Source organism: Macrotis lagotis, chromosome 4 (genome assembly GCF_037893015.1).
Source record: "Macrotis lagotis isolate mMagLag1 chromosome 4, bilby.v1.9.chrom.fasta, whole genome shotgun sequence".
NCBI lineage: Eukaryota > Metazoa > Chordata > Mammalia > Peramelemorphia > Peramelidae > Macrotis > Macrotis lagotis.
The window spans coordinates 92429348-92443354 of NC_133661.1; the positions used below are offsets into that span (position 1 = coordinate 92429348).

At 39.3% G+C, this 14007-nt stretch overlaps 2 protein-coding genes across 3 annotated transcripts in view; one reads left to right on the plus strand and one right to left on the minus strand.

The window, feature by feature from the left end:
- Positions 1-2603: 2603 nt before the first annotated feature.
- LOC141522696 (uncharacterized) lies at positions 2604-4283 on the minus strand. The gene is made up of 3 exons (XM_074236200.1): positions 4271-4283; positions 3627-4104; positions 2604-3213 (listed from the first exon to the last, which is right to left on the minus strand). The coding sequence occupies exons 1-3, from the start codon at positions 4281-4283 to the stop codon at positions 2949-2951; spliced, it is 756 nt and encodes a 251-aa protein (XP_074092301.1). The 3' UTR covers positions 2604-2948.
- MCMBP (minichromosome maintenance complex binding protein) overlaps positions 4245-14007 on the plus strand; it is a 32630-nt gene continuing 22867 nt past the window's right edge. Inside the window, exons 1-3 of one of the 2 annotated variants that reach the window (XM_074233518.1) lie at positions 4245-4339; positions 11351-11436; positions 12312-12452. In XM_074233518.1, the coding sequence (XP_074089619.1) occupies positions 4282-4339; positions 11351-11436; positions 12312-12452 (285 nt within the window). In that variant the 5' untranslated portion in view covers positions 4245-4281. Of the gene's footprint in view, positions 4340-11350; positions 11437-12058; positions 12136-12311; positions 12453-14007 lie in introns of those variants that run through there. The other variant, XM_074233519.1, reaches the window with a different exon arrangement.

Genomic DNA, 14007 nt, shown 5'->3' on the forward strand with positions numbered 1-14007 from the left:
TGAACCCAGGTACTCCTGACTCCAGGGCCCGTGCTTTATCCACTTCGCCACCTAGCTGCCCCCTAAAATGTGTATTAATCATTAATTATTATAATAACCTTTAACTGTTTACCAAAACAAAAGAATAGAGAACTGGCATTGTTTTATATATTTTTGTAAATCTTTTTAATGACTAGCTAAGTAGATGAACATCAGAATTCTCCTATAACATGTTTCTATAATCAATTTCTTGTGACATGTTGTTTTATTTGAAATACATGAAGAAATCCAGCCTCAGACAGAAGGTAGTTGGAAAAGGAAGGAGAATTTAACAGGCAGATGACATTAGTATTATTATGAAAATAGTTTTGACTTGAGGACCCCCCCCAAAGATCCACTGAAAAAGTCTTAAGGACTACTTTGAGGATGGCTGATCTAGATTATTAAGAAAAAGTGTGAAAGAAAACCAGAGCTGCCTCCTTGGAGACCTAATTTACCGGTATACTTCATCTATTACTGATTAATCTACAAAAATGCCTGAGAAACTAGATATGACTGAGGTTCAGAAATTCAATAAATCTAAATTGAAAACGGTATAAACAAGAGAAATTCACTGTCTTCATGCTGTAATTGTTTATTGAACAATAGAAACAAGTAAGTGAATGGTAATGAAATCTGCCCTGCTAACATGTTGTAACAGAAAGGTAATGGACTGCACAGATTGTTTGATCAGTTCAGATCTGTTCCCAAAATGACATTCTCACTCTTAATTCTTTAAATGAGATTTTAATGCCAATATACTTATAACCTAAGACATACAAGATTTATATATATATTTATATATGTATATATTTTTATATATATGTATATATTTATACATATGTATATATATGTATATATCTATACACACACACACACACACATATATGTATATATAAAATATATTTGGAGGAAAACTTTAAAATAGATAAAGAAAAGGAAGAAATAAGACGTCACCAATCTGGAGATGCCACTCCTGAATATCAGGCTGGGGAAGTCCAGTGGATCTCAGTTGGAAAAGTCCCTTTTGCTTTCTGAAGGGGGGGGAATCTCCCAAAAGCCCCTTTCCCAAGAAAGACTTTTATAGTTCTTATACAAAAGTGGCATAGGTCCAAGCATCTACAAGACTGAAATTCAGTGATCAATAGGTTCTCTCTGCTGAACTCGGAGAGTTTGGGCCAAAACATCTTCAGATGCTGAGCATAATCTTCATATTCTCTAGATGTCTTTAGGTAAACACCCAGAGATGGGCCAAGTTCCTAGGTGGGAACCCCAACACATATTTCCAAGAAATATTCCCTAGGACTCCCTGCCCTGGAACATGCTTTGATCAACATGCTTTGGTTCAGTTCCTTCTCTTTAGACCATGAAATCTGATAGAAAAGATCTCACTTTAAGCCTTCAACTATATATTCCATTAACATTACCTTCTTAATTTAATTATTTTTGCTCTTTAAATTACAAAGATATTGGATGAAGTTTTAAAGACTATGCTTCCCCTTTCAATATCAGAAGGGGGAAGAAAACTACTGACTGAAAGAATGTATGGCTATGTGACTGGCTGGCAAGTTTTGGTCTGGGTGGTACAAAAAAGAGCTTATACTTTGATAAAAGCACAAAGTAACAGTAAATCTAGTTAACAGGGAAAAATGTAGTGTGACAAAGCCTGGGCAAGCTAAATGCAATTAATTCAAGGTTGAATGATTTTAATTCTTGGAATGAGCAATTATAAAAGTATACAAATAAACATCTTTTAATACCTGAGAAAAGGAGGGGGGGAAGGAAAGGAAGCTTCTAGCATATTAGATATACTCCCTGTGACAAACTTATGGGAGGACAAATCACACAATGTAGGTAGGCATGAATGTATTGAGATCTTTGCTATTTGACTCTAAATGTAGAAAAAATTATTGGGCATAGTATAAAGTGTTTGGGATACAAAGATAAAAAAACAAACTAATTCTGTGCTAAAGAAACTTACATTATGTTAGGGAAAGCATTGTAATGAAAGGAATGAATATTATGCTAGGGTCAGAGGACCTGAATCAGAATCCTGCCTCTGATTTTAGTAGTCTTCCTTTCTTTAAAGCATCTGGGTCTGTTTTCTCATTTATAAAATAAGGGAGTTGATGATAAGCTCTGAATCTATGATCCTACAAAGAAAGCACAAAATAAATACAAAGTAATTTCCAGGGAGGGGAAAGAGAGGAGGTTGTCAAGGGGAAATTGGAAGAGGAATTCTGGAGGAGGCAACATTTGAACTCCTATTCTTATCATACAACTAAAATCCCTTCAAGGCTAGGCCAGAAGAATGAAAAGACTGGCGGGTCCTATCAAGATGAGCATCCTAGTAATAGCTGTAATTTATATACCTATAAGGGGTTTGCAAAGTCCTTTCAATCAGTTAGTATCAATTGATGGTGTCCGAACCACAATCTAGCTAATTCCAGAGATATGTTTTTCTTAGGTTAATTGTGAGGTGATAGCTGAAAACTCTTAAAAGATTTTGGGCAAATTTGAGGAAACCAGGGGCATGATCTAGCTTAGCAAAATTAAGCAATCAGGCATCTATTGGGACTTTCAAAATCCTATCCCATCATTTGGGCGATCAAGATCTCAAAAGAGGTCTAAATAACATCTGGTCAAAGGCATTTCTTCATTCAAGAAGCATTTATTAAAGACTAAAATAGAAAGGGTGGTAACCATCAAATAGCCCACCTTTAAAGACATCATTCTTTAACCCCCTCAGGTTGTGCCCAGGTGTTTTTTTCTGAATAAATTTTCTCTCAATATGATTTTAACATATTTGTTTCATATGTTTCACATAAAAGTATTTAAACATATTTATACGTATGTATATCTTTATTCAATTTGTACAGTTTGGTTAATTCAATATATTAAATGTATATATAGCATATTTATTCAATTTGTCATCTTTCAATTTGTCGATCTTTATAAGTTGTTTTTCTTGTTCTTGATGAGGACCAAAATGACATCATCACATTAGAATCGTGTGACTGGAACTGGCCAGACCAATAGGAGCCCAGAATGCTGTACCACAGATCAGGTACAAAAAAGCCTTGGAACTTTCGAGTGAAATCTCTAAGCCTGTGCATCTCTTGGTTCCTTTGAAACTTCAATTCTGCTTGGCTCGTAGAAGATAGTACCCTCTGATGGCATGCCCTGTTGGGTGGGCTATAAAGAAAGAAACAAACAAATAAATAAACACAAATCTATGATGTCTGTATATGTGTGTTATGTATACAAATGTATGCATATTTAACACACGTGAATGCATATACATGTTAGAATATTGTGTGCATTTATATATGGAGAGCTAAACAGGTACATAAATATGTTTATATGAGTACATACACACACACATGGAGAAACACATGTACATAGAGAACGAATCGTATGTATGTGTATTTATTTTTATGTAGCTGAATATACAGACATGTGGATAGAAAGGTGGGGGTGTGTCTGTTTACATATGTGCACAGATACGCGTATATGCAGTGAGAAGGGACATGCGGCCTTGGAGTTGGAATCCTGCCTCAGGCTCTAGCTGTGCGACCTTGGGAAAGTCACTTAACCTTGACCCCCACCCCAGTGGGCATCCCGGATGTCTGGGTCCTCTTCCACAATGAAGGTCAAACATCGCGGACATAAGAACGGCCTTTTCTGGCCCCACGGCAACGCGCTCAGTGTGCCCCTTCTTAGAGCCGGGGCCGGGCGGCACACGCTCGGGGTATAGGAAGGGGCGCCTGTGCCTCGGCTTCCTCCGCTGCAGACCCGGGCGCCCCCCGCAGCGCCGCGCCAGGCCCCGGAGGCCCGCCCCACCTCGCCCGGTCGCCCTCCCTTCTGCCCTCTTCCAACATGGCGGCGGCGGCGACGTCAGCACCCGGAAGCCCCGCCCCGCCCCGCCCCCTGGCGCGACCGAATTGGCCGCCGCCCCCTCTCCGGCTGGCGCCCGGGGGTCAGAGGCGACGCCGTCGGCGCGTCCGTTTCCCGCCACAGCGTGCAGGAAGGCGGGGGGGGGGGGCGAGGGGCTCGCGGCGCTTCCGCCTTGCGCTGCCCGAGTCGCTGCGGCCGCCGCCGGGAGCCGGACCTGGGCGTGGAGCGGAGCGGGAGCGGCGGAGAGGAGGAGGAGGAGGAGGAGGAGGAGGAGGAGGAGGAGGAGGAGAGGAGGAGGAGGAGGAGGAGGAGGAGGAGGAGGAGGAGGAGGAGGAGGAGGACGGCGGCCGCGAGCCCCTCGGCAGCATGCCTTGCGGCGACGACTGGCTGAGCCGCCCGCTGGGCGTCGTGCAGGGCTTCTTCGGTGAGTGCGGGCGGCCCGGCCGCCTCGTGGGCGCTGCCCCTGCCCCCGCCCCGGGCGCTGCCCCCTGCCTGCCCCCGCCCCCGCGCTGCCCCCGCCCCGGGCGCTGCCCCTGCCCCCCGCGCTGCCCCCGCCCCGGGCGCGCCCCTGCCCCCGCGCTGCCCCCCGCCCCGGGCGCTGCCCCTGCCCCCGCGCTGCCCCCGCCCCGGGCGCTGTCCCTGCCCCCCGCGCTGCCCCCGCCCCGGGCACGCCCGGACGGGGGAGGGGCCGCGGGGGACCCCCGCCTCCCGCCCGGGGCCCCGGAACTTTGGCTCTTCAGACCCCCCGCTGCCCCTCCTGCCCCTTGGGGGTGCGGCCCGGCCCCTTCCCCAGACGAAGAAACTGAGGCAGGCCAGGCTGGGTCCGAACTCCCGACGCCAGGTGCGGAGCATCTCCTGGGCACCGGACCCAGGGCTCAGTGCCAGCCCGTGCCACTCTGAGCAGCTCGCCTGGCCTGCCCTGGCCTCCGCTCCCGCCACCGTGCGCATGGGAGCTTACTTAGCCCAGCCCTGCAACAGGAGTCACTAGAAAGGCATTTTTAAAAATAATCATTGACACAAGCCCATAAATTTGTAAAAGATATCGAGGGATGGGTGATAGAGGCAGTTTATTTACTTGTCATTTGCTGGCGGCTTACTTATGTTTTTCACCAGCTTACAACAGAATAGCAGCAGCAAACCAACACCATCTCCACATCTCAAAGACACCGAGCACTGACAGCAGGGAGACTTAGCAACTTGAAGTCCCGGGAGTAAGACAAGAAGCAGGAAATCTACTTTAAAACTAACAAAATCAAAATATCGTATTTGAGTCTTAAGCTCTTTTGGTCTCCAAAGGCATCGCTAGTGGCATAGTGGATAAAGCACCGGCCTTGGAGTCAAGGAGGACCTGGGTTCAAATCCGGTCTCAGACACTTAATAATTACCTAGCTCTGTGGCCTTGGGCAAGCCGCTTAACCCTGTTTGCCTTGCAATAAACTTAAAAAAAAAGAGTGTAACAGTTGATATTCTTAATGATGACCTAAGTAATTAAAAGTTAACAGATTGTGCCTAATTAAAGAAATTGTGTGCTGCATTTTAGAATTTTCACCAAAAATGTTTCCTTTTTTTAAAATTAGTCTTTAAATGCTTTGCTTATGCAAAATATCTTATTCCCCCCAAGATACTGGATAAATTAGGTTTGTTAACTTTATACCAAAAATTTGGTTATACTTTGATCACAGAGGATGTGATTTTTCATAGCACAGAAAGCTGGCAATGTTGATATTTGAACAGGAACGTCAGCTTTATAATAGGGTTCAACAGATCTTTTAAAATTCTGCGCAGTATTCAGTGTGTAGCAGTTATGAATAATGTCCTCATGTGAATTGGTCTCAGTATATTAAGAAACCAAAAACTATTCATTCTTTTTTTTTTTGGTATATTTTTCAGTTAATGCTATTGAAGGATAACAATTTCACAGTTCTTGTCATACTGTGATAAAGCATTGTTAACATAAGATAATGTGACATGAGAATAGCTGGGTATGTTTCTGGTCATTCTCTGGACAAGAGAATTATTTTTACTTTCTCATATAGCATTACTGATAAGTGCCTACATAAAGAGTCCCTTTTTTTTAAGTCTTGATGGAATGATTTTTACTAATGGTCAAGCTGGAATGTTGAAGAGAAAGTGTTCCAGACAAATATGACAGCTCTATTGCTCCTTAACCTATGGTTACATTACTGAAGTAAGCCACACCTGCAGCTTAAAAAGTTAATACCTGAGACTCTCCTGTTGGTCACAGAGCTAGTATGTATCAGAAGATGCATTTAAACCCAATTCTTTCCAGTTCCAAGACCAGTCTACCTACCTGTTTTCCAATGTTGTATCTACACACTGCTATACTTAATCCTAAAGAACCCATCCTCTGAGACTGAAAGATTTAGATTCAAAAATCCTTTCTGACACTGTCTCTGACAGTGAGCAAATCACAATTTCTAGATTACTAAGATCGTTAATTTGCAAAATAGTAGCCCATTTGTTGATCTACCTTGGTGTGGCTTTTCCTCACTAAATGTTCTCCATTCCTATGATGTCACAGGTCTGTCTCCCACTTCAATTTTCAGCAAATAAATTTATGTTTATAAGTGGATATTTGAGTTTGTATTTGCCAGATGAAGAACTTAGTCTCATTTAAAATATCTCCCTTAGATATTAAAAAAGTTGTCCATAGCAGCGGCTAGGTGCCGCAGTGGATAAAGCACCAGCCCTGGAGACAAGAGTACCTGGGTTCAAATCCAGTCTCAGACACTTAATAATTAACTAGCTGTGTGGCCTTGGGCAAGCCACTTAACCCCATTTGCCTTGCAAAACCTAAAAAAAAAAAGTTGTCCATATTCTACAATCTAGACTGAAGAGAGTATCCAAAGTTGGGGAACTCCTTCCATTCATATGAGAGTATATAACTCTTCCAATCCCCAGCAGGAGATGAGTGAATTATTAAGTGTCCACATTTCTGTTGAACCTCTCAAGACTTATCCTCAAGTAATAGTCACAAAATCTGCTGGGTCCATACTCAAAGTCTTTCCAGTAGCTGGTGGACCACCTATGACTTGAACTTCCCTGTTGACTTCTTCAGGAATTCAAGGTCACTACTAGGAACTGATTGATAGATTTGTTTTTAATTTCCATTGTGGGATAGTTTTGTTCAAGAAGGTACATATTAGACGCTACCTTCTTTGATGAAATTTAGCTATATTTTATGCAGTTCTAATAGTATAGTACAATTGCTAATCAGTTTTTGACTAAATGGTGTAAAAGTAAAATATAAATTAATACAATGTAAAATGAAATTGAAGAGAAACAGTTTTAATTTAACAAGTGTTTGAGGCTAAAGTTATCTTCTGATATAATGAGGAAATTCCATTCCTCCCCTATTTTTTGTTGTTTTTTAAATATAGATGAAGTCTATTTATAATGAGGCTAATAAACCTTTCTTTGAGATGATTTCTTAACCTTTTTCCTCAAGTTAATGGACCAGTGTTATTAGTAAGAGACTAAGTATATACAAATTGCTTGATTGTCTTGGAATTTTGACAGAAATAGAAATTTAAACAAAACACTTTTTTTTTTGCATTTAACTGAAGAGGAGCTTTTTTAAAAAAAATGGATGTAAAAGTTTTGCAAAATAGCTTCATATGAAGGTAAGACTGATTCTTTGAATTAGTTTCAGTAGGTTAAGTAGATTTATGCTCTGTGCTAAGCATGGGAATACAAGTAAGAAAAGGATATCATCCCTGTCCTTACAGAGCTCACATTCTAAAAGGGAGAGATAACAAAGGAAAGCATAGTGGGTAGAGATGAATGAAGTTGCAGGTATAATAAATGGAGCCATAGAGCAGTTCACTGATGGTTGTGTTTTTTAATGCAATTTTTAAATTAATGACCATTTACTTTTTTTCCTTCTCCTACTCCACTCTTTCCAAAAAAAGAAAAGATAAACAAACTAAATTCCCATACTGATCACATCCAAAAATATCTGCTTCTTGACTTTTATCATCTCTCTTTTAGGAGGTGAGTAGCATTCATTGTCAGACCTCTGGAATGGAAATTGGTCAAGCAATAGAATTATTATTGATCTGATCACTGTTGTTTGGTCATTGTGAGTAATGGTTTGTAGAAAGAGGAAGGTGAGCAGATGGCTGAGCTGGATAAATGCAATGAACTCTCCAGGGTCAGCACTGCCCTCAAGAGTTGGAAGTACATTGAATATTGTATACAAAATGTTTCTTCTGATTATCTATTCCTGCAGAATTCTCTTTAAACCAAAAATGCTAAGATGATCAACATTGTTTTTGCCTTCTCATCATCTTATTAAATAGTAACTTATTGGGGTCCTATAGGATAATATAGCACTTCCTTCATTTTACAGATAAACCACAGCCAGTAAAAAGGCCTAAAGTCCAGCTTATAAGTGGAAGAGCTGGGACTTTGACCTTTAGACTTCCAAATACAGTGTTTTTTATACTATACCACTTATCTATGGCATTTTATAATTTGTGTAGTACTTAGTTCATAATAGCTCCATGAAGTGGCATAGGCATTATTATCCCAATTTTGTAGGTGAGGGAACTGAGGTTGAGAGGTTAACTGTAATTAACCAGTGATCACAGGTATTGAGGAGGAGTCAAGGAGTATAGGATCATTTATTTAGTGCTAGAATGAACTTCCTATATTCTAGACCAAATCACACATTCTGAGATGAGGAAACTGAGGTTAAAGGGACCTGCCTAAAAACAGTGACTAAAAATCTAAGGCTCTTTCTACTAAGATATGCTGTTTTTAAGGCTTCTTATTTCCATACTTTACGTTTCCACTTTGTGACACTCCTTTTTTTTGTTTGTTTATTTTTGTTTTTGGGGGGGCATTGCAAGATAATGGGGTTAAATATCTTCCCAGTGATTTTATTTATTTGTTTGTTCATCTATTTATTTATTTAGGGGGTTTTTGCAAGGCAAATGGGGTTAACTGGCTTGCCCAAGGCCACACAGCTAGGTAATTAAGTGTCTGAGGCTGGTGCTGTAGCCACTGTGCCACCTCAGAGGCAGCTGCCTCTGAGCACTCCTTTCTATGTCAAAATATCACAACCACTAAAAACAGAACCCATTTAATCTTACAGAATTATGAATTTGTTCAGTTGGATTCTAGTTCTGTTATTAACTACCACTAAGAGTCTGGATCACTGCATTAGTTTGTTCACCTTGCAAATGAAAGGGGTTTCTTATATCCAACTTCAAAATTCCATGGATAACTAAAATAACTAAGAGTTACAAGACAAAATAGAGTTGGGTTGATAAAGTTTACTACTAGCAGAGATGGGGTTTTTTTTGTTATCTCTATGTTCTAGAGAGTAGAAATGCAATAGTCATTCTCATGTTTACATAAAAATGCCATGATCTGTTATGAATCAGTCATAGTATATAGAAATTATTCATTTTCAAATATTCTTTAGAATGATCAATAAACCATTGTAATTCTGCCATTTAGTGAGAATAATAGTGATTTGATGAAATTTTTTTTATATTCACAAATGTTTAATTGCTGAATCAAAGTTTTGGGGGTGACCACGGATGTAATAATGGCATATCTCCATACAACTGAATCCTCCAAGTGCATTAAGTTTTAATATGGCTACAGATGAAGTACTAATGGTACATCCCTAAACTGGATTCTCCAAGTGAATATACCACTGCTATTCACATACTAAGAATATGTCTGTAATCTTTCAATTCAACAGGTCTTCAAAACAGGTACTTAGTAAGTCAGGAGATCCTATCTCCAGCTGAACTCCTGCAGTGATGGGATGATCTTTACTCAGTCCTTCCACAATACACTGAAATGCCTTTCAACAAGTTAAAGGCAGTATTTAATGAAATCATTAAGTTACTTATGCACAAAGTTAGGGAACTTAATATGGATTCAATAGGACTGGCCTTTGGATAGGCTGGGGCATAACTCCCCCCCCCGAACAATCCCCCTCCCCCGAAAAACCCGTAACAGGTAGAAGTCATATGAAATTATTAAGTAGGCTTTCCCCATAGTTTGGTGAAAGAAGCCAGATTTAATTAAAACTTTTCTAAGACATGGGGAATATAGCCCTTGCTTAAAAAAAAAAGTTGCCTAAATCTTTTAAAATAAACATTCAAGTGTGACAGCTTGGTTGTGACTGGACTTATGACCAAAACAGAGAGAAGGGATCATTTCTTATCTAAACCCAAGCCTACTTAATCTACATAATTCCTCTATTAGAACAGCCATTCGTGATAGAAATGCTCAGGTCGATGAAACCAATTTAAATAGGGTCGTTATGGTACATGTAAAAAAAGGATTTGATGAATTTTTTACAGTAGTAGTCTCTCTCTTTTTTTTTTTTGCAAGGCAATGGGGTTAAGTGGCTTGCCCAAGGCCACACAGCTAGGTCATTATTGTGTCTGAGGTTGGATTTGAACTCAGGTACTCCTGACTCCAGGGCCAGTGCTCTATCCACTGTGCCACCTAGCCACCCCTACAGTAGTATTTTCTCTAATACCTCACATTTATATACCACTTTAAAGATAATACAAAGAATTTTACTCATAATCAATATAGAAAATGTCATTAAATGAAATTACAACATAACTAATTTCATAGATAATTGAATCAAAAAATGATTGTAGAAACATAGTTCATATTTAGAAGTTATATTATACTCCTCTACTTTTATATTCCCATTTCACTTACATAAGTAGTTTATACAAGTTGCTCCATTGGAGCTGGTTTCAGTGATGGGGATATTCCTTCCAAGTTTGCCTATAAACTGTCCTATAAATTCATCTTGTAGTTCCACACCCATTTGCTGGGAGCCTTTGCATTCCCTTCACATGAGAAGTATACCAGTGACTCATATGAGTAATTCAAGCATGTGCTTGCTGGATGGCTACTCCATCTCATTTTTAAATTGTATACTTCTCTGATGACAGTCTTTATACAGTTTCTCTTGAATTCTTTTATTGTTCTATCGTGGCCGGCTCATTGTATAACATGTACTTGCTTAGGGCTGGTTGGTTTTGTGCCTGCAAGTACCTAGTTCTGTTTCTCTGTATTAGCCTGGTCAGTTCACTTAATATCATTTTCTTCTCTGTAAAGTGTCTGTGAAATAGTTTTACACTTAAGTTGCTTATTGATAATAACTTACATTTGCCAAGTACTTCAAAGTTTACAGAGCAGAAAAATCACAATCTTATTTGATAAATGTTGAAACTAGGTTTTTTATTGTTCTTTTTAAAAATTATTTTCTTCTGCATTTCACCCCTTACCTTAACAATAACTATTTTGACAAGTAAATGAATAACTAGCTTTGTCACTTTTTTTAACAACCAATTTCACAAGCAATCAACTAAATAAAGTCCTATGTTATTATACCAGTAGTTTAAAAAGGTGAATTTCCTCCTTTCAGCTCAAAATGGATTAAATTCTGACTGGGAGAAGAAAGTAACTGAATATTTTAAAGAAAAGCTCAAAGAAAATAATGCTACTAAATGGGTAAGCTTAATTTTTTTCTTTCTAATTCCTTTTATTTGTTTTAACATGATTTTATAGGCAAGTTAATGTCATTAACGTCTGTTTTTTTCAGTGATTAGTAAGTTAAGATGCTATTGTGATAAGTTCAAAATGAATGTTTTTCCTATCTCAGAGACTTTTTAGCTATGTGCTATATATCTCAGAGCCTCTAGATGGCGATGATTGACAAGCTGTGTTTTTCATTCAGTATTTAGTACTGAAGAATCCTGCCTTGCTCTTGTCACACCTTGACTTGACTTGATTAGAATTCCTATCTACATTATTTGTAGGGTATAGCACAGAGCTCTTGAAGGGTGCACATGTTTATATATAGGAAGATCAAATACACTTACAATGAACTTTTAGGAACTATAAAAGTCTTTTGAAATATAATTTCATTGCATTGGATGTTGGGATAATTAAGTTACCAACTGAGACTTGGAAGGAAATATTTTGCCATATGAAGATTTTGACTGGTAATGGTATCCTTAATAGTTGACTTGTAGCTGTTTTGTCTCTTTTGATAGAATATAAACTCCTTACGGACAAGGACTATTTCATTTTTGTATCCCCAGTACATAACAGACTCTTTTTTTTTTTCAAGGTAATGGGGTTAAATGGCTTACTCAAGGCCACACAGCTAGGTGATTATGGAATGTCTGAGGCCGGATTTGAACTCAGGTACTCCTGACTCCAGGGCCTATGCTCTATCCACTGCACCACCTAGCTGCCCCCCCCCCCAGTAGATAACAAAGTACCAAGAATGAAATGTAGTAGTAGGTACTTGATAAATAATTGTTGAATCTGTGAGTATGTATAGTTATACTTTTGTTTAAAACTTTTCTTTTCCTGTTAAGGTACCATCGTTGAATGATGTTCCACTTCATTATCTGAAGCCCAACAGTTTTGTGAAATTCCGCTGCATGGTTCAGGATATGTTTGATCCTGAGTTTTACATGGGAGTCTATGAAACACTTGATCCAAATACAAAAGCCCGGGTAAGTATTACTACTTTAAAATTCAGCTATAGAATAATTTATCTGAGTATAAAGTATAGCCAAGTATAAAGTATAAATTATGCCTGGTTCAGCTTTTTTTATTTTTATTTTTCTGGTTAATGGAAACTAGAAAAACCCATCTATTAGGAAAACTGTAGAGGTAGTGGATAGAGCGCAAGGCTTGACAAGAGGAAGACCTGAGTTCAAATATGCCCCAATCTGCCCTTAGGCACTTAGTAGCTGAGTGACCCTGGGCAAGTCATTTAACCTCTTTTTGCCTGAATCCCACTGCATAGTGAAATGGCAAACTACCCTAGTATTTTTGTTAAGAAAACCCATTGGGGCAGCTAGGTGGCACAGTGGATAGAGCAATGGTCCTGGAGTCAGGCAGACCTCAGTTCAAATTCAGTTTCAGACACTTAATAATTATTGAGTTGTGTGACCTTGGGCAAGTCACTTAACCCCATTGCCTTGCACCCTCCCCCCCCAAAAAAACAACCAAAAAAGAAAACCCTTTGGACAGCATTGGTGGCTATGGTACATAGGTCATGAAGAGTTGTTTACAGCTGAATGCCTAAACAATAAGGAAAACTGCTGTGTTGCAATCCTGCCTTGTTGGAAGACTACCCATTTTCTCTTCTAAGTTAGAGGGTTTGGCATGAGTGGGGAGGTATATATACATATTTTTATAAGGCTTTTCGAAGATTTCTTGCATTTGGAGAATTACCGAACCTATACTTAAAGAAAATGAACTATATAGCCTTACCTTTGAAGGGCCCAATTCATGGAGAGCAAGAAACTTAAAGAAAATGAGAACTTAAGAGTATCTGCTAAATGAGTTCTACTAATTTAATATAAATACATTTTATTGGTGGTTTTGAGGTGCCAGTTATTTCCCAGTGTCTTCTAATCCTCCCTCACCCATTGAAACCTCCATTATGAGGGAGGGTTTGTGTGTGTGTGTTTCTGTGTGTGTGTGTGTGTGTGTGTGTGTGTGTGTGTGTGTGTATAGGTAGGTATATGATATAGAGATTATCTATGACAGAGTTATAATCTCTGTTCTCACTTCTCTCATGAGTAAGAACATAGATTATATTTGTAAGGCCAAACAAACTTTAGGAGACCTCAGAAAACTAGATAGTTTTATATATAGATTTAAGGGCCTACAGGAGTCTTAATTATAAAAGTCTCTTCAGGTAACATTTCTCCTTATTAGTCAGCATTGAATAGCCTTAAAAAGTTAACAGACTAAGATAAAAAAGCATATTTGTTTAAAAGTTGGTATAAGTTATTGGGGAGGGGGAGGGCAGATACATGAAACAGTGTTAAAGTTGGGAAGGCCTGTTGAGAACTTGGGAACACTGTAAATTTAAAGAGCTAGTGTTGTTATAGCATGAGTATACTATAGTTTAAAATTAAAATCATAAGATAAGGATTCTGTAGGGTAGGGAATAGTGACTGAAAAAGGAAACTGTTGAACAGACTCCCTCTACCTCTGAAGGTGGTGCCTTCAGTTTAGTGTCTAGACCACAGAGAGATTCATTGACTTGGCCAG